Below are 21310 nucleotides of genomic sequence, written 5' to 3' on the forward strand. Positions count from 1 at the left end.
CAACGAAAGCCCTGTTGTGTGTTATTTTACAAGCATAAGGGGCAAGTGTGAAGAAGGGTGGGCTTTTTTTGGTATTCAAACTAAGCACTTTTTGTCTAATGCACTGATATTGAGGGAGCTGGTGGAGGTGCTCACCAAGCCACTTTCCACCATCTGTCAGCAGTCCTGGCTCACTGGGGAGGTCCCAGTTGACTGGAGGTTAGCAAATGTGACGCCCATCTACAAGAAGGGTCAGAAGGAGGATCTGGGGAACTACAGGCCTGTCAGCCTGACCTCGGTGCTGGGGAAGGTTATGGAGCAGATCAGCCTGACTGTCATCATGTGGCATGTACAGGACAACCAGGGGATCAGGCCCAGTCAGCACGGGTTTATGAAAGGCGGGTCCTGCTTGACTAACCTGATTTCCTTCTATGACAAGGTGACCCGCTTAGTGGATGAGGGAAAGGCTGTGGATGTTGTCTACCTGGACTTCAGTAAAGCTTTTGACACAATTTCCCACAGCATTCTCCTGGAGAAACTGGCTTGGATGGGCGTACTCTTCGCTAGCTGGATGGCCACGCCCAAAGAGTTGTGGTGAATGGAGTTCAATCCAGTTGGCAGCCGGTCACAAGGGGTGCTCCTCAGGCTCAGTACTGGGACCAGTTCTGTTTAATACCTTTATCAATGATCTGGACGAGGGGTTTGAGAGCATCCTCAGTAAGTTTGCAGATGACACCAAGTTGGGCGGGAGTGTTGATCTGCAGGAGGGAAGGAAGGCTCTACAGAGGGATCTGGGCAGGCTGGATCGATGGGCTGAGGCCAATTGTATGAGGTTCAACAAGGGTGAGAGCTGGGTCCTGCACTTGGGTCACAACAACCCCATGCAACGCTACAGGCTGGGGGAAGAGTGGCTGGAGAGCTGCCTGGCAGAAAAAGACCTGGGGGTGCTGGTCGACAGCCGGCTGAATATGAGCCAGCAGCGTGCCCAGGTGGCGAAGAAGGCCACTAGCATCCTGACTTGTATCAGCAATAGTGTGGCCAGCAGGACTAGGGAAGTGATTGTCCCCCTGTACTCAGCCCTGGTGAGGCTGCACCTCGAATCCTGTGTTCAGTTTTGGGCCCCTCACTCCAAGAAGGACATTGAGATGCTGGAGCATGTCCAGAGAAGGGCAACAAAGCTGGAGAAGGGTCTAGAGAACAAGTCTTATAAGGAGTGGCTGAGGGAGCTGGGGTTGTTTAGCCTGGAGAAAAGAAGGCTCAGGGGAGACCTTCTCACTCTCTACAACTACCTGAAAGGAGGTTGTAGCAAGGTGGGGGTCAGTCTCTTTTCCCAAGTAACAAGCGATAGGACAAGAGGAAATGGGCTCAAGTTGCACCAGGGCAGATTTAGGTTGGGTATTAGGAAAAATTTCTTCACCGGAAGGGTAGTCAGGCATTGGAATAGGCTGCCCAGGGCAGTGGTTGAGTCCCCATCCCTGGAGGTATTTAAAAGACAGGTAGACGTGGTGCTCGAGGACATGGTTTAATGGTGGACTTGGCAGTGGTAGGTTAACGGTTGGACTTGATGATCTTAAAGGTCTTTTCCAACCTACGCGATTCTATGATTCTATATTTTTGCAGGTCAATAAAGGATTCTTTCTAAAACTGACTATCTAGGTGGCCAATGAAAGTAGACTTCAGAGGTTAATATCAGAAGTTGCAGCAGGAGAAATCACTCCTACACAAATGTATTTAATAGTCACAGAAAGAAATGTTTGAACTATAGAGAGAAAACCAAAATATGACAAGATATATGGAATGGTGTGAGAGGTTAAGCCAAAATGGAGACAGCTTCTCCTGTTGCCTTATTCCCATCTCCTTATGCTCATACATTTCAGGCACATACACAATACCATCATAACTAACCCTATAGTCCAGGGCTAAACAAAGGAAGACTGATTTGTCAGACTAAAGTTTACTTACATTTTATGCCTCTTTTCATCATATGCCAATATCTTTGTCACATCCCAATCGCCAGATGTAATAGACTGTAAGTTATCGCTGCTACTATTGGGCTGCCAGAAAGAAATAAGAATTAGGTTTCTTTATTCTTAAAAGAAGATACCTGAGCAAAGCTTTTGTGCGCAAAAAGGGAGCTCTTTTGAACTCTGTTACCTATTAAAAATAAACCATGCATCTGCAATTTTCACCCCTCCCCCTGCTATTTCTGTGACTCTGCAGGCATCGAAATAATAGAGTCAGAATCATCTTAACCATAACTCCACTGAAGATAATTGGATGAATTCAGCACAGAACTGCTTCAAACCCCTTCCTCTAATCCAGCGTGCCCATGAGCTTCTGATTAATCCTTTATGGCAGTGCAGGGATTTACTTATTTATGTACAACTAAGAAGGCATTAAAAATCCAAAACAAAGCAATGATATTGTTTGGAAGGAGATAGTTGGTTGACCTTTTTCTTTTAAGTATCTCATTTGGAAATTCATGTTATCTTATGCCTAGTAAACCATCATTGAAGGTTTTCTTTTATGCACAAGACCTATGTTCTACATTTGCATGATCCAGTCTTGCCAGTGTGAGCACAGATATTACTTTTTATCGCTTTCTACTGCAGGTGAGACCCAAAGCAGTGGCAGCGAGTGAGTCACCTGTGATGACGACATGGCAATGTGGTAGAACTTCCCGCGTCCTCCCTGGGGAATGGCTCGGACAAAGAAAAACTTCCGACCGTCCTTGGAAAAAATCGGCTCTTCATTCTGTAAGCAGCAAATTTAAGGGTTGTATTACCATTAATTTATTGTATTTAAAATTACTCAGCACTGCAAAACCCTGTGAAATTAATTCATGTTGGAATAGAGAGTGCTTTTTAACAGCAACCTGAGGTAAACAAAAAACCCACTGAAAAGTGGAGAAAGTTTTGAAAATTATTGCTTCTGTGCTCTCAGGAAAGCAGACACCTTTCAGTTGTGGGAAGACAGGCAGTAAGGAGAGTCCCTTGGCTATAAAGTAAATTCCCATTTGCAAAGCAAAAAGTGCACACATACAGCTGACTGCTCGGGGCAGTTGGAAGAAAGCCTTTAGAAATGGTTTGGACCTTGTTGGCACAAGTCTGACAAACACTGTTTACTCCGCTGGAAGAACTGATCTATTCCTGTCCTCGAGGAAACACAACTAACAGCATCTAACTGCTGTCTTTTCCTACTCTCTTACAAATGCTTATTTCACTGAATTATTTACAAAGGGGAGAATATCTTGCAAAACTGTCTTTGACACAGAGCTCCCAGGTGAACATGATGATTGACTTTTATTGGGTGACTAAAACTTTCAACCATAGGTAGAAGAGACTCAGCAGAAGGAAATCAAACACCACATATGGTAAGCAAGCATTTCCTGGAAGGGTCTTTGTTTTCTTTTTGTACAGGAACCCCAAGGCACATGAGAAGTGTCCACTGCAGGAGATGATTGAACAGCAGATTACAAGGGAAAGCAGAAGGATGGTCCATATGGTGTGACACAGTAGCAGCGTACCAAGGGAACTGGCTAGATGATGCTCCTCTACTCTGCATCTTGAATAGTTGGGACTAAAACAAGAGCTGAACCTCTGCTGAACCTCTCCTGTGATATCAGGCTTTTCTGGGGACTGGCTGAGCCCTGCTGGCCCTGGCCCAGCTTCGTGCCTCCTTCTTCTTCAAGGGCAGCCAACAGCAAAACTGTTGCTCAGCCTCTTCTAGGTCCTCTGGTTCAGTGTTTGTCAAACACGTCAGCTTTCTGCTTGGCTCATGTCAAGTTACCACGCTGAACCAGCAAGAACTTGATTGCACAGGGACATTTATGGCTAATGCAAACACCTACAGCAAAGAAATAAACATTTTTATTTCTCATAAGCTAACACATTATTCTTACTGTATGTTCCTTTGCTTCCAGTTCTTTAGTGATTAATTCTTTTCCACTATTTATCAGATTTATCAGCACTGTATTAGGTATTCAAACTGTTTGTTTTTTCCTTTTATTCTGTCTTGCTTAGATTTTCAAGTATATTTTAAAATATGTCCATTTACATCCTGTGACAGCTCTATGAAATAACGGTTTCATTTGTTTCTGACATTGTTCTGGAACTTGAAACATGAAACTCTGTATTATTTCCAAATGTCTTTCATAACAGGAGAAAACTCATTGAAAAACAACTATGATAACTTGGGCAAACCTTCTGCTCAACAGGCTTTCCTTTACTGAGGTAAATAGCAATGAGTTCACCCTACATTTCTATATCTGTGCCTACTGCATTATATATTCCAGCAGTATGTCTCTGCCAGGGAGAGCAAGCATTGTGCAGATTAGTTTGAGGTTCATTCAGAGTTACAGGGGAAGGAGGTACACAGCACGGGTGACAGATGCAAGGCTTTAGCACTTGGCTGATGTTATGAGACAGCCTGTTTGCAAGTTCCTGTTGCCGGGAAGACAACACATTAGTACAACCAGAACTTTGTTTAAAACCTTGACAGAGATGGTGACTTATCCTGAATGGCAGGGATGTCAGGCTGAAAGGCTTTTTGAACAGGATTTTATACTGTAGGGAGCTACACTGGGCACATAATTAAAATATTCTTCATGTGACACAAACAGTTGGAGCTGTTGGCTGACTATTACTGACTGAATCCCAAAACACTAGAACAGAAGAGCCCTCCTTGAAAATAAGAGGAGATCAGTTTAATGCTGGTAAGAGAAAATACTTTTCCTGTGCAGCAGGAAGTTTTTGCCCCAAGGGGCTTATGGAAGCAGCTGGTATTAGAAGGTGCAAAAAGGGACTGAAGAAACTCATGATTCATTAGCAGATCCTAAAAGGAATAGACATAGATATAGTCTCAAATGTCTGTTATCTTTTTATCATAGATGGTGGTGAAATATGAGAGGACTGGGCTGCAGAAAGCAGTCAGCTCACACACTGTCCTTAAATACCATCAGCTGCTGTGCCTGCTAAAGACAGAATGATGGAGCAGAGGAACCAGCGGTGAGACTCGGTAGGGCACTTCTTAAGTCCTTATGGCTCTTCTTGTCTTTGTGCTCAGCTAGATCTCAGTATTTAGACAAATGAATTCTACTCAAACAGTCAAGGCCAATTTCCAGAAATCCTCTGCTTTGTGCAGATGAAGGACAAAGCTGTCCTCATGTCAGCTACATGCAGCAATAACTAAGTGCTCTCAGACACAGGTATAAGGGAAAAAAAAAAGTAAGGTAACTCCTGTATGATTCCACAGCAGCTTAAATTGAAGCTTAAATCTGACTAAGTAAGCATGGGTCCCTGATCCCATTTGCTTTTCCAAGACCTGTGTGAACAGACAGTGTCCTGGTTCAGGAAGGAGATCTACCCAGAGCTGCTCACCTGTGATGGGCAATTGTCCCCAGAGTAGAGGAGGAAGGAAATAGGTGGTTGGAGCTGAGGACTACCCAGTCATCCTCAGAGTTGAAGGAATAATCACTAAACAAAGGATGACCCTGTGGCTGGAGAAGGAAATGGTGGGACTAACCAACCTGCATCGCTATCAGTAAAAGAAAGCAGCAGCAACTCCATTTCCAGCAACCTGTTTATTGCTGTGTATCAAAATGGTCCCACCGAAGGCTTCAGCTTTGGTGGAAGAGATAAGGTGATGGGGTGCTGGAGGGCACCATGATTCCTGGAGGGATCAGTGCTGAAGTTCCGAGTTGTGCAACACAGGTCAGTGTACCTGCAGATGGTCAGGAGAAGAAGAAACCAAGGAGTGGCTCACAGGCTTATCCCAAGTTTGGCAGAATCAGGATGTGTGAGGGGACAATGCTAAGGGCAATCTGAGCTTCTGTAGGTCTTAGAGAAGGGCATAAAGTCCTGGAAAAAGTAATAACAATAAAAAAAAGTAGAGTGTATTACAGTGTATTGGAGAGGGATTACTGAGCATCACTGAATCTGCAGCCACTCTCTGATCCACCTTTGCCCAGATACCAGAATTAATGATTTTGCTCTGTAAGTATTTATTCTTTCAGGGAAATGTCTCAATACAAGCGTCGCAGGGCAATAGCTCTGATAAACAGGTAGGTGTGACATAAACACTTTTAACTCTTTGCATTTTGGTAAACAGTTCATTGAAATCCAATGTAGTGCTATAAATGTGCATTGGCATTACTGTGACAATGAAGTCACCTCCTCCTCTGGGCACAGGGAGAAGACCTCTTTCCATCCCCTGCCACACTCAGCCCCTGGGGCAATGCTGAGCTTCATCCTCCATCCCAGTCCCCATGCTCATCTGTGGTTGGCTGCACCACACCAATGGCCATCTCTGAAGCCGGGGCACCTGCCATCAAAACACAGGGTCATCAACTGGAGAAGAAAGGAGCCCATGCCTCTGGGTATCAGTCAGTCCCCTCCACTGGATGACATGAGAATTCTTCATTTAAATGCCAAAGACGCTGTAACCAGAAGTTTCTTTGTTAGCGCTGGCAGATGAATTTGGGTATTTGAATTATGGGGCTTTGGGTCCTATTTCTGCTTCATCCTTTGTCTTTAGGGCAACTTCAGGTCAGTTATGGGGTTGTTACATGACAAAAGGGCTTTACAGGGTGAAACACTCAGTCCTGTTTGCAAGGTTCTCTGAGATGTATTTTTATTTAAAAGAATCTCATGTCATACTGCCTATTAACTATGTCTACAAGAATCATTACTGGGTTATCGTGCTGTCAGTTTTAAGACAAGGGAGTTGTAAAAGAAAAATGATATGGGGTTTTCAACATCTCAACCTTTTGACAGAGCAAAAGTCTTTATTTTCAGACTGAGGTGATATGAAACACTAGGGAAATATGAGGACTGGAAAGGAAAACTCAACCCAAAGGAACTGTTATTAGGGGAGGCCAGCCAGCCCACGCAGGCAGTTTTGGAGGTTATATGTCCCTAAACAATTTTTTGGTAATCTCCTGGTCCTGCCAATGTCAAAGTCAAAGTCAAAGTCAAAATCCACAGCCTTTAGTGGAGTTGGAATTGCACCCTGGTTTATAATTAAATTTGTTCAGGCCACATTCACAATTAAATAAATAAGCCAATTAAACTGCCAGTAAAGTTTATCTTCAGCAGGTGCTCAGAAATTGTCTTATTTCTCCCTTGCTGACTCATTGTCTGTATATGACCATCACTGGCACTATCGGAAAATGGCTTCTTCACAAAAATTGAAACAAAATTGTTTACAGCTATAATTACTGTTTCAAAGAATCTGTGTATTTAAGCGAAAGTATGAGTAAAGTTCAGTCTGGCTCTTATGCTCAGAAGTGTACAAGCAAATATATAAATAAAAGCAGTAAAAACTTCCAAAATCCCTAGGCAGCTTTGCTGAACATGTGCCTGTTCTTATTTGTGCAAAAAGTTTGGAAATTCTGATCATATAATCTCACTAGGCATGACAGATATTTTCTAGCAGAACGTGTGTAAATACTGTATATTTCTCATTATACTTGGAGTAATTTATTAATTAATAAATTTTGCCTATGTTGTAGAGAGGCTCTCCAAAGTTTTTATACATGAATAAAATTCATTCATGAACTTAAGCCCAGAAGGGAACACAAGATCATTTACTATGACCTTCCATACACAGACTGTTGAATCTCACTGAGTTACCAAACTACTACAACACGAACAAAATTCAAATTCATGGGTTATATGCCCTATCTCAGAACTCCTAATATTACAAATTGCTGAAGAAAGTCAACCCTGTCATCCTTGGAGACTCCCTCATGTCCCTGTTGAGTATCTTCTGATACTGATGTTTTTCTCTCCTTGTCTCCTGCTCCCAGCCTCCTGTGAAGTTTGCCCCTATTCCAGGAAGACCAGGTATACTTAAACTCCCAAGAAAAAGGTAAAGCTCTTGTATGCTTTTCAAACTAGGTGTATGGAGTACTTTGAAGGAGTATTTTAAAGAATGAGGCAAGCAGTTAGATTCCTCAATCGTATTGATTTAAAATTGCGGTACTTCTCGAAAGGAGGTCTGGTCATTGGAGCATAAAGAACAAGTTGGCCAACCAGGCAGTGGATCTCTTCTTCAGGGTGGGCCGAATCATGCTCAAGGTCCATTGACCACACTGCTCACCATACTGGCTTTCTACAGAGGGGAATTGGGCACCTGGCTCATATGCATATACCTATATTAAAATGTCTCAACCAAGGAGTCTTCATCCTGAGCTGAGTCATACTCCTAAGTTCCTTTGGTAGCTGCCTAATGTGCAATTCATCTCTTCCTTAAAGAGGTTAGGGGACTCGCACTAGCATTTAACATTTGCACATCATTCTCATAGTCAGACACACATGCCATGAAAATAACTTTCCAGTTATCTAGATTAATGTGTCATAGAGTAAAAGGTAAATATATAAAATACAATTATCCTAGCAATCATATATTCAGTCAAAACTAGAATTTTAAGTAATTTTGTTGTCAGAAATACAGGCAAAAGAGCTTTATAATTCCTCAGATTCTTACAAAAGCTTTTGAAGAGTACTATCAAATGTCTCCAAAGTCCATAGCAAATGTTATCTTAGTTTAGTACTGAGATGTCTGACTCATTTGGCTCTAATGAACATCCTTTTCTAACCTCAAACTAAGAATATGATGTTTGAAGATGCAGTAAACCAAAGTATATTTCTCTGGAGCAGGCCCATTAGAGACTGGCAGATCATTTACTACAGTTATTCAGGACAAAGCACCATCTTTTAATGCCTGTCCAGGTAGTAGGTAAATGACTAAGAAACCACAGCAGTGGAAAAACACAAGTTCTACTACACTGCATTAATGGAGGCCCCAGTAAACAGCAGTAAAAAGGTTAATACTATCCTTGGATTTGTAAAATAAATTAATCTTGTGAGCTACTTTTTTTTTTTTTTAAAGATACAAAATATGTGCAATTTAATTTTCTCTTGACCTGGCTTATCTTTTAAGCTTTTTTTTTTTTACTCAAGCCAACACTGTCCTTATGAATGTAGAGAATACTTCAGCAGCATTTTTAGTCTATACCTGAGTATACCAGCAAAAGATTATTTGAAACACTTGGAGCACAAAATCTATTTCCCCTGTAAAATCAATTTTTATCTGGATCAGACATAGCCCATTGCTGTAGGACAGCCACTGGAACAGAGGAGATCATTGTTCTTGCTGTGAACTTATGTACTGTGGTTTCTACAGGTTCTTGGATCCTCTGAACAAGCTGTGACAAAAATGTGAAATGCTTTAAATCTGGACTTGGAAAATATAGTACAAGATCTTTATCTGACATGCTAGACCCTGTCTGGCATTCATATATCCCTTGAAAAACAGTTCAGTTTTGTGGCTGAATTGGTATCAGCAGCATCTCTCTAAAGAGCAGCTTAATCAAATCTGAGGTCACTTCACAAACTGACTCCTGGGGAAGTGTTATAAATGATCTTCCAGAGATTTACATGTTGGAAATCTACAGGTTTTGTATAGACATATGTTGAAAAAAAACCCTTCTCCAAAAAAAAAAAAGGAAAAAGAAAAAGAAAAAAGAGTAGAAAAATCCCATCAATCAAAACTTTTTGTGGGTTTAAATTGTCTATCCTATTCTCTATATCTATTTTTTTTTCAGCATTTATTTTCATCTTTGTTTTATTTCATTTGGGGGATGGGAGCATGTAGCCATACAAAGTAATGGTATTATGCACAAGTTACAGTGTCAGAATCATGTGACATGGTTGTCTGTTAAAACAGGACATTAAACTCCATCAGGCAGTTTCTCCCCATTCTGTGCTCCACATAAGCCCTCGTTGTTTTAACTGGCCCATCGACAATTTAATTTCATTTTTCACCTTTCTTACATCTGCAAATAGCTGCAGAATAACACAGAAAAATTTGTCAAATTTAGCTTAAGTGACTTAAAAGTCATATCTGTATGATTTTGGCTCTGAATGGACATAGGCCCTCTTAATAAAATGACCTTTGATCTTCTGTTTTCAACATTGGACTTCTTTGCTGTCTAGAAAACCAGAGAACAACCACCATACTGCTTAAAATCATCAACAGTCTCAAAGGAGGGTATGAAGGACGACCTCTGAGGTTGATGAGTCTTACACAGATACTGTCAGTGGGTGAATTTCCACCAGCATCAGCTTTTCACCTCTCTTAAATCCAAGTAAATTGCAGGCTAAGAACTATGGAACCTACCAGAGAAGATGGCATCTTCGATAAGAACTTGTTTATTACTGAGAAACTCTTTTCTATAATACAAACCATGCCATCTTCCAAGTATCTTCCTCAGGTCTGGAAATCAGTTTGTCTCTTTGGGGGAAAAACAATGAAACAAAAAACCTACCAAAAACTTGACCGCAAAGAGAAGATCACTATTACCTGTCTGTGCAGCCAGCCTTCACTTTCATCTTCATGTTTCTAAAACAGAAGAAGATCATTAATACTATACTTCACATGTATTACATTTTGCTTACTGGTGCAGGAAGCAGTTGGATTGAATCTGAAAAGTTGTTCAGAAATACAAAGAAATTGTTTAAATGTGTGCTTTGGGAGTGTAATCCAGTGGCTGCTCTCCTTATCTTTCCTCTCTGATGAATAAGCATGCACTCATTCAGGAAAGCATTTTATTCATACAGACAAAACACATAAATCCACAAGATGTATTATTTCCCAAAGAAATAAAGCTTGTTAAGACATAAATAAGGGTTGAAATGAAAGTTGTTAAGAAATGACTCTGCACTGTGCTCTATGCACAGTATTGCATCATTTTTTCAAGGGATGGATACATCAGAACAATTTTCTACTGTGGAAACACCTATGCCAGTTTAAAAGATGGTATCTGCTAATAATTACACAGGTTATATCAATACACCATTTATACTAGTGTGTCTATAGAAGAGATTAATTAACTACAATTAAAATGTGGGTAGATAAGCATGAGCCTTTTTTAATGCCATTAAATATATATAATGCCATTAAACTAGAATGTTGCAAAGATATTCAGGTTACAAACTATTGTGTGTGCATGCTTGTGCACGTATACAGTTATTTCAAGACAAGTAATCACTCTCTTACACACACACACACACACACACAGAGTGTTCCTGGCTTTCTAGAAGGTGTAAAAAAAAACCAAGTAAATATTGCAAACATTGTTTATATTCTGTGTCTGCCTACTTAAATGTGTGCCAGCTGACTTGTCGCCAGGTAAAATAACTGAAATACTTTCCCCTTGTGTGGGTTATGAAAACCGATGGCAAGCGACCATTTGGCTCGTCTCCCCTACCTTTGTGCAGACTCCCGTGGTGGCATCGCACAGCGTCAGGATAGACACGTTCTGGGCCCTGTTCAGCCAGTTTACTGCCACCTTGGTGCTGGTTGCCCATTTCACCATGGTTATGTAGTAGTCCCTGCAAACACAGACATCCATAAAACAAATCACAATACTGACATCCTAGTGAAGTGCCACATGGCAGAGCAGTCAGAGGCTGCTGCAGGCAAACGGTCCAGGAGACATCTCTGGTTATTAAGAACGCTGTGTCTTGATGTCTCTAGGCTTCCTTATGTATGGATTTCAACCCCTAAAAATGACATTTTTAGGGCTGTGCAGGTGTTTTATCTGCCACTTCTGAAAGTCATTTTCAAAGAAGAGACAAATGCAGAGATAAAGAATCTTTCAAGCTATTCAGTCTTCCAAGAAAGACTGAAATGCCTGGAGCTATAAATTTAGGCACAGGTGGAAAAGAAATTGCAAACAATTTCCATTCTGAGCACACTAACCGGCTGACTCAGACCCATCACTGCCAATGGTTGGATTGTTTATGCTTATGAAAAGTTAATGGTCTCTAAATATGCCTACTACACACCAAAATATCCACGAGTGTTGCATTAAAAGGAAAACAGAAAGAAGGACATAGTTTAGAAAGACACAGGGTTTCCGTAAAGCAGATGCACCTGGTTGCCTTAAGGACATCAGCAGAGATGTGACAGTTTGCATCGCAAAACCACCATCCCACGCTCCCTGTACCATCCTCTATTGTTGGACGTATTCAGGTTGTGATAATACTTGGGAGTAAATCACCAGTGTGGGCTGCACAGTCCTGTAATCAATATCTTTAGGAAAAGTCCTGTGCAACACCGAGCAATGGAATCACTTAGGCTGGGCTGGAAAATACAGGATCATGAATAAATATGCCGATGGTCGCCTTCTCAGAGCCAGTCTGCGGTGGTACTCAGAGATGTCCACCTCTGCAGCAATTCAGGGCTTCACCACTTTATCTGTAGGGTAAAACTCTGGCTGAGCTGACAAAGCTGGTGATGTTATAATATACTGCTGGGCTATGTGGGCCAAAGACATCCTTAAATTATAATATGACTTTTCACAGCATACAGTCTATAAAAAATTTATTAGTTCATTTGTTTGCTATAAAATATGTATAAGGAATTGTTGCTCTCATTGGAATTAATGTGCTGTGTCACTGGAGAGTACTTTTTGTTCTGGCAGGTGCTCCTGCATATACTGAAGAGAAAGGGCAAAAGCAACAAAGGCCCGTTTGTCTAGCAAAATAACAAGTTGGAAATTGATTTTGTAGTTTCACTAATATTTAGTGCCTGAATTTGGCTAGGGGAAAATAACAAAAGACCTCAAAGATTGCATCCGCTGCACTGGAAGGAAAGATACTTCCAGGTGAGACAACAGCAGTCTGAAAATTCAGTGCCTGAAATAAAATTGTAATTTTACTCTTTATCAGCAACAGCATAGGCACTAAGAGGAAAAAAAACAACAAAGCAAAGTTAAACTGTATAACCACCTCTTCTTTCTCACCAAAATTAACTGAGCAGATTCAGCCTCCCCAGAAAAGCAATGTGAATTTAGTACATATTGTGGCTTGGAGCATTTTTTCCATAAATCCAATTTAAAGTTTGAAGGACATATATTCAATTTTTACATCACTCTCGCTGTTTGAACACAGGAGCCACATTTCTTTCTCAGGAACTTTTAATTATTATTTTAGGTCAAACATTATCTTCCCTACCACCCCAGAGATGGGCATGGAGTCTCAATTTCTCTCTGAACTCTCTCCCAGCCATCAAGCCCACAGATACCTCAGCCAGCAGACAACTGCAGATACTTGTGTAGTTATTATTCTTGTCTCAGAGTAGTGTGGAGTCTTTAATTTACTTCACATCTCTTCTGTAGGACAACCAAGTTTTATGTTTCCCATTTTCAGGAGAAAATGAGACAATAAGGTGTGATTCATCTCTGTTAATTTTAAACATCTGCAGCTTCAGCAGCTGCACTGGTTGAGCAGCCAGTGGAGAGAAATGGGGAGTCAGTGCATTTCCCAAGCCCTCTTCCCCTGACCTCTCCCAGATTTTATATGGAGCTGACTTAAGGAGAACCTATTTTTTCCCATAGAGTGAAATCTAGAACAGCAGGTACCCGACCACTTTGTTTGTAGACATCCACATCAGAGCAGGTTACACACTCCCGAAAGAAAGGAATAACTTGTCTGAGCCCCTTCAGGAAGGGTGCAGTTATGCTGAGCTTTGCAATGCATTTCCCTGTCCCACTAAAGACAGTGGTGGCTGAGTTTGCAGTCACCTGAGACTGGTTGTTGTGCAGTGCCCTTATTCATACCCTAACTTTACTTGGCTGCTTTCTGGAGGTATGAATCTAAAATATGAGGTATAAATCTACAATATGGATACTTAAAGTATGACAACAGTAATAAAACCATAAACACCACAAAGAACAGACAGTGATATATTATGTGGCCAAGTGAGAGGCAGCTGCCCAGCCCATGGTCCCTGGGGCACAGCCGGCTCCTGCCTCTGATCCAGACTTGAGTTGTCTGAGTTTCTTCTTTATTTGTTCATGACCTATGCAAGGACCAGTGACGATTTCTGCACTCAGGGGAGATAACATCTTTCTTTAATTTGCCACCTGGGATGCAAATATGACATGAGAAATAAGTTGCATCATGGTCCAATTCTGACCACCTGCTGATGTAACTCTTGGGGTCCAATGGTTTTCACCAAAATAAAAAATGCCTGTCAGGCATTAAATGTTATAATACCTTTTTTCCCCCCTGCAATTTCCACCCCTTCCCTTCACTTTCTTTTTCTCACAGAAAAGCATGGCATTGGAGAAAATCTGGCAAAAAATATTCAGAATGAAAGATTTTTAAAAAGGAAAAATTATCAAAATTGTACATTTTCCCCCAAAACATGTTTTCCTATCATCAGCTTTGCTTTTTTTGCTTTTTTTTTTTTCCTGAAAAATAGTCCAATTCTGTGGAAAATTTCTGATTTCCTTTAATTCTGAAAGAAAAAAGACCCTGACATATCTCCACTTTATTCTCGGCTTTTATTAATTGTACTAAACCACTTTGCTCCAGATAAAAAGAACACCAAGAAGTACCGCTCTGTCCATATATCATCTGCGTGAACAGATTGAGCACATTGAAATGCTTCAGATGATAGGACTGCTCTGCTTGAAGATCCTTATCATCAGCTTCCCCTGCTTCTTGAAACTCCCTTCTGTAACTAACTGTACGGTACATCCCTCTTGTCTATTTTAATGAAATGTTATCACACTAATCCTCTCATTTCAGAAAACATATGCATAATGAAAATGCACCCCTATTGCTCTAGCAGCACTACTTATATCATGCCCTAGGGATGGAAATTGCCATGGTTTTGATGAAATATACAGAGACTAATTAATTATTATATATTTTGCATCATTTTACAATACTGATTGCAGCCAAATAAATTACAGCCACCCATAACCACATAGGACAAATTTATTAACAACGCTTGGATCTTGCAGTATGAAGTTATTACTATAATTAAAATGTTTCTGAGCCTCTCTGTTTACCAAGTATGCTAGCAACAGAAAAATGATACTGTCCAGGAGCTGCAGTTCTGGTACTGTGATTGCGATACTGTGATCCTGAATTGCTGCCTGCTATATACAGCAAGAAAGGTAGCTCCCACCATAAATAATTCCACTGGTTTAGTATCCTCTCATCAGATGACTGCACAGCCTATCCACAGGCCTTATACATTTACCATTCACCCCTGCACCCTCCCCAGCTCTCTGAGCTGCCCTGTTTCATTAGCTCTGTGCTGTACCTCTGTCTTTATTGGCACTGGAATTACACATCCAGCAATCTAATTTAGCAACCAGTAAAAAACGGTGAGCACGCATATTGGTTCAATGCTCCTACAAGAACGAGTGATGTGCCTGGGAAGGATAAACTTGCAGCATTACATTTGGAGGGGTCACTTTGGATACTTTAGATGTAGAAGGAGAGTCTGATTTCTCTTGGCCTGCTATAAAGGTATTTCAAGTTTAAATAAAAGTTACTGAGATCTAGATTTGGATTCTAATCGCCGAGCTTTGCAGGGAGGTGTGCCATGTGTTATCTAAAGCTGCTTCTCTCCTGAACAACATGATCTTCCTTTCAAGTGTTCACAGACCTATAAACTTAGCTCAAGCTTTGACCACACGCTGAAGTCCAAGCCAAACTTTTAAACTCTTGCTGAATGCAGACTTAAGCACTTAATTAGAAATGGGTGTCTAAGTAGTTGGCTGAATTGCAGGCCAACTTCTAAAATACACTTGCCCTAAAAACAGCAAAGAGCTTTCCTTTTTATTTTTAATGAAGACTGGGCAATGTATTTGCAGAATGTCCACCTGGTTTCCTTCCTGTGTTCATGTCATGATGCAGTGAGCTCCTATTTGTTGTATTATAGAATCGTAGAATCATAGAATCATAGAATGGTTTGGGTTGGCAGGGACATTAAAAATCATCTGGTTTCAACTCCCCTGCCATGGGCAGGGACACCTTCCACTAGGCCAAGTTTCTCAAAGCCCCATCCAACCTGGCCTTGAACACTGCCAGGGATGGGGCATCCACAACATCTCTGGGCAACCAGTTTCAGTGCCTCATGACACTCACAGTGAAGAATTTCTTCCTTAGATCTAATCTAAATCTACCCTCTTTCAGTTCAAAGCCATTACCCCTTGTCCTATCACTACATGCCTTTATAAAAAGTCCCTCTCCAACTTTCTTGTAGGACCCCTTTGCTATAAGGTCTCCCCAGAGCCTTCTCTTCTCCAGGTTGAACAACCCCAACTCTCTCAGCCTGTCCTCATAGGAGAGGTGCTCCAGCCCACTCATCATTTTCGTGGCCCTCCTCTGAACTCGGTCCAACAGATCCATGTCCTTCTGTTGGGGGCCCCAGAGCTGGACTCAGTACTCCAGGTGGGGTCTCACCAGAGCGGAGCAGAGAGGGAGAATCACCTCCTTTGACCTGCTGGTCACGCTTCTTTTGATGCAGCCCAGGATATGGTTGGCTTTCTGGGCTGCAAGCACACATTGCCAGGTCATGTTGAGCTTCTCATTAACCAACACCCCAACGTCGTTCTCCTCAGGGCTGCTCTCAATCCATTCTCTGCCCAGCCTGTATTTGTGCTTGGGATTGCCCCGACCCATGTGCAGGACCTTGCACTTGGCCTTGTTGAACTTCATGAAGTTTGCGTGGGCCCACCTCTCCAGCCTGTCAAGGTCCCTCTGCATGGCATCTCTTCCCTCCACCATGTCGACCGCACCACACAGCTTGGCGTCATCGGCAAACTTGCTGAGGGTGCACTCAATCCCACTGTCCAGGTTGCCAACAAAGATGTTAAACATTGCCGGTCCCAATACTGACCCCTGAGGAATGCCACTTGTCACTGGTCTCCACTTGGACATCAAACCATTGATTTGGAGTGCAACCATCCAGCCAATTCCTTATCCACTGAGTTGTCCATCTGTCAAATCCGTGTCTCCGATTTAGAGACAAGCATGTCATGCGGGACAGTGTCAAATGCTTTGCATAAGTCCAGGTAGATGACATCAGTTGCTCTTCCCATATCCACCAACGCTGTAACCCTGTCGTAGAAGGCCGCCAAATTTGCCAGGCACAATTTGCCCTTAGTGAAGCCATGTTGGCTGTCACCAATCACCTCCTTATTTTCTATGTGCCTTAGCATAGTTTCCAGGAGGATCTGCTCCATGACCTTGCTGGGCACAGAGGTGAGACTGACTGGCCCATAGTTCCCCGGATCTTCCTTTTTTCCGTTTTTAAAAATGGGGGTTATGTTTCCTCTTTTCCAGTCAGTGGGAACTTCACCAGGCTGCCACAACTTTTCAAATATGATGGAGAGCAGCTTAGCAACATCATCCGCCAGTTCCCTCAGGACCCACGGATGCATCTCATCAGGTCCCATAGACTTGTGCAACGTCAGGTTCCTCAGATGGTCTCGAACCTGATCTTCTCCTACAGTGGGTGGTTCTTCATTCTCCCAGTCCCTGCCTTTGCCTTCTGTGACTTGAGCAGTGTGGCTTGAGCACTTGCCAGTGAAGACTGAGGCAAAAAAGTCATTGAGTACCTCAGCCTTCTCCATATCCCGGGTAACCAGGTCTCCCGTTTCCCTCTGGAGAGGGCCCACATTTTCCCTAGTCTTCCTTTAATCACCAACATACCTATAGAAACTTTTCTTGTTGCCCTTGACATCCTGGCCACATTTAACTCTATCAGGGCTTTAGCTTTCCTAACCTGATCCCTGGCTGCTAGGACAATTTCTCTTTATTCCTCCCAGGCTACCTGTCCTTGCTTCCACCCTCTGCAGGCTTCCTTTTTGAGTTTGAGTTTGTCCAGGAGATCCTTGTTCATCCATGCAGTCCTCCTGATGTTTTTGCCTGACTTCCTCTTTGTTGGAATGCATCACTGCTGAGCTTGGAGGAGGTGATCCTTGAATATTACCCAACTTTCTTGGGTCCCTCTTCCCTCCAGGGCTTTATCCCATGGTACTATACCAAGCAGATCCCTGAAGAGGCCAAAGTCTGCTCTCCTGACGTCCAGGGTAGGGAGCTTGCTGTGCACCCTCCTTGATGGCCTAAGGATCTTGAACTCCACCATTTCATGGTCACTGAAGCCAAGGCTGCCCTTGAACTTCACATTCCCCACCAGCCCCTCCTTGTTGTGAGAACAAGGTCCAGCATAGCACCTCTCCTTGTTGGCTCTTCTGTCACTTGGAGAAGAAAGTTATTGTCAACACATTCCAGGAACCTCCTGGATTGCTTATGCCCTCCTGTGTTGTCCCTCCAACAGATATCGGGGTGGTTGAAGTCCCCCATGAGAACCAGGGCTTGTGAACATGAAGCTGCTCCTATCTGTCTATAGAGGCCCTCATCCACTCGTTCTTCCTGGTCAGGTGGCCTGTAGCAGACCCCCACTATAATGTCACCTGTCCCTGCCCTCCCTTTAATTCTGACCCATAAGCTCTCCGTCGGCTCCTCATCCATCCCCAGGCGGAGCTCCATGCACTCCAGCTGGCAACACCCCCTCCTCGCCTCTTCTGCCTGTCCTTTCTAAAGAGCCCGTATCCTTCCATTCCAACACTCCAGTCATAGCAGCCATCCCACCATGTCTCCGTGATGCCAATAAGATCATAACCCTGCAGGCGTGTGCACATTTCTGCTTATAGGGCTGCCGTGTTTCTGCTTCATGGTCTCTCATTCAGGTTGCAGACAATATCCCCTTTACAATGCCTGTGATTACATGTGAAATGAATGTCTCATGGATCTGGGGACATTCTGCCAAGTTCTCTAAAAATAACCTTACAGTGGAGTTAGTCTGGGTCACAGCAATTTCAAGTAAAAAACTAATTATGTTCTATAAAAATACATGTAAGAAGAAAAAGAATTTGAAAAATTTTAAACAGATTTACACAAAATGAAACTCCTTGATAGTGGCAGAGAAAGGCACTGAAAAATGATCTTGAAAAAGTAAGGGACTGACTTAAATCCCTGACAGAAACAGGGTCCAGCATCCCAGGGCAAGAAAGCACCTACCTCATTCTCTGATCGTCGGGAGGAGTCATTTCCAGGTCATGGGTAGGTCCATTCAGACCAATCACATGCAAAGAAATAGTTGGATTTTCCATTCCAGCCTGGATTTTAAAATAAGAATAAATTACCATATCTTATACAACACAGAATGGTTTTGATTTGTTACATCCCCATGGATTATAAAAATGCATTCCCATTGTATGGGGTTACGAACTGGACTGCTGCAGTTGTTCACAAGAAAACCGCAACTGTAGTGATGTGGCACAGGTGTGGAGAGGTTGGCAGGCACAACCAAGGGGTAATTTTACGTAGGACATCTCTAGCCTTGGTAAAAAATGCTGCTTTTCATGGCGACTAGAAATATTGCTATTTTATGTATCTTTTGATAAAAGGTTGTCTAACAGGATGGTGGTAGGTATAGTATAGTGTTACCTTCCACAAAACCTACATATATGTGGATATATCTCCTGTTAAATTATGGTTCAATTTGGACCAACATGTGAGGTCTTAGGTAATCAGCGTATAACGTGAGACACCCAGAAGAAATGACTGCAGCACAGGACACTGCTGCACTGTCTTATAGCAGAAAATTACAGCAGTAACAGCAACAGTGTATCGATACTGGTAGGGAGCTGCTCTGGTGCTGTGTACCTGCTGCAGGACTGCTGTACAGGTCTCTGCAATCAAGGAGAAATTGGCTTTTAAGTCTTTTCTGTCTTTCACTGTGTTCTTTGTAATGCTCAGGCACAACATGTCTCCAAAACCAGGCTATCTCCTCTGACATTAAGCCATCCTGGATATTCTAAGGAAGCCCAAATACTATGTTTTCCTTCTATATAAAAGGAAATGTATCTAAACGTAGTAATGCTGGCTTCCAAACTCTGAGACACCTATCTAGCATGAAGCACAATTGCTTTTGTGTGGGTACAAGGCAAGAATTTTTAAACTTTAGTTTCATTATATTTAGAATGACTAATACTCGAATCAGAAAACTGCAGTTCTACAAATGCAACTAAAGGGTAATGAAGATCACATTCACTGGGGAACCGCTGATATTCCCTTAGAGCTGTTTATTTTCATTGCCTGTGAATGTTCACTATTATACGGTCTCCTCTCTGAGCCTACTGGAAATTTTTTTTTTTTTTGATAGAACAACAGGACTGTTTGTTTTATTTTCCCTTACCTTTGGATAATGATATGTTTTAACAGTAGGGTAAAGGCTGCCAGTGTATACCGGGATCTCCATGGTGGGGACTCTGGAGGCATTAATTGTTGCATATGCTAACCTGGTGCCATCAGGAGACCACCAATGAGCAATATGAGTCTTCAAGATCTCCTCTAATTAAAAAAAAAAAAGGCAAGAACAGAAAAAAAGGCTATTAGATGTAAATTACTAGTTAGCAATAAATGAAACAGCATAGATATGAAAATCCCAGTCTAATCAGAGCACAGGGAAGATGCCACAGGAATATCAATTAAAAATACTCATTAAATTATGCCATATACACAAATGAACACAATTGATAACAATTACTCTGAATATATAGGTTATTAAGCATAATTATCTTGCTCAAGAAACATCAAATTATTCATATTAGTACACATATTCATGACAGCAAAAAAGGCCCTGCTACTCTTACTATGTGTCCTGTACATGGATATGTGAACATATGTACATGTACGTCTTGGCAGGGCTTGGGTTCCTACCTGCCTGATGGTAACATAACTGAGGCTTCCTTGGGGCTAGCAGAGAACTGCAATGACTGATATTTAGTTCTGCTCCATAAAGAGTTCACGAAGTTGTACCAGTCACATATCAATGGGTTCAAACAGTATTTATAGTTAGATACAAGTGCTTCAACTACAATTTAAATCTTCCTAAGCTCTGTTGCCAGCTGGGAATAAACAAAAATAGCAATTTTCTGTAGGTTATGCAAAGCTGGAACTTTTTAACACTTTACAAGATACCAGGCTTTAGAGTCTCTGGCTTGGATACCATCTTGACTTTTATCCCTATTTCATTTTTTAAACCACTTTTGCAAAGCAATTTTCAATACATAGCCAGGGTCAGAGCCTGATCCTTTTTACCACTGAATTTTGGCATTACAGATTTTTTGTTGATTTGAATAATGTAGTTGCTATTGAAAAGGTACTCAGAAAGATGCCAATAAAAACATGTCAGAATTCAAGTATGTAAGGAGAAAATAAATTTGCCATCATAAGAAATTGTTTTGAAGGCTAGCAGAACCTAATTCTCATTAAACAGAAATTCAAAGAACTTCTAATTTCTAATACTTTTTCTTATCATTTACTATCCTTCATTGCAAAGACGACTTCAGCTTATAGATATCCAGAAAAGCTATAAAATTCACTCCTTCTCCAAAGTGTCTCCAGTTACTGACATTTGGAAGACACTAACCTGGCTTTTTAAACCTCCC

At 41.8% G+C, this 21310-nt stretch overlaps 1 protein-coding gene across 4 annotated transcripts in view; it reads right to left on the minus strand.

Annotated features, from left to right (window-relative positions):
• The window catches only part of DPP6 (dipeptidyl peptidase like 6), a 566701-nt gene that overhangs the window by 40473 nt on the left and 504918 nt on the right, over window positions 1–21310 (minus strand). For all 4 annotated transcript variants that reach the window (XM_087730211.1, XM_009467586.2, XM_087730220.1 and 1 more), the window contains exons 9-14: window positions 20056–20210; window positions 18876–18973; window positions 11252–11375; window positions 10345–10383; window positions 2626–2733; window positions 1942–2033 (exon numbers count right to left, since the gene is read on the minus strand). In XM_087730211.1, the coding sequence (XP_087586337.1) occupies window positions 1942–2033; window positions 2626–2733; window positions 10345–10383; window positions 11252–11375; window positions 18876–18973; window positions 20056–20210 (616 nt within the window). The remainder of the gene's footprint in view (window positions 1–1941; window positions 2034–2625; window positions 2734–10344; window positions 10384–11251; window positions 11376–18875; window positions 18974–20055; window positions 20211–21310) is intronic.

This window comes from Nipponia nippon, unplaced genomic scaffold (genome assembly GCF_047370975.1).
Source record: "Nipponia nippon isolate SJK-2023a ecotype South Korea unplaced genomic scaffold, ASM4737097v1 scaffold_1, whole genome shotgun sequence".
Classification (NCBI taxonomy): domain Eukaryota; kingdom Metazoa; phylum Chordata; class Aves; order Pelecaniformes; family Threskiornithidae; genus Nipponia; species Nipponia nippon.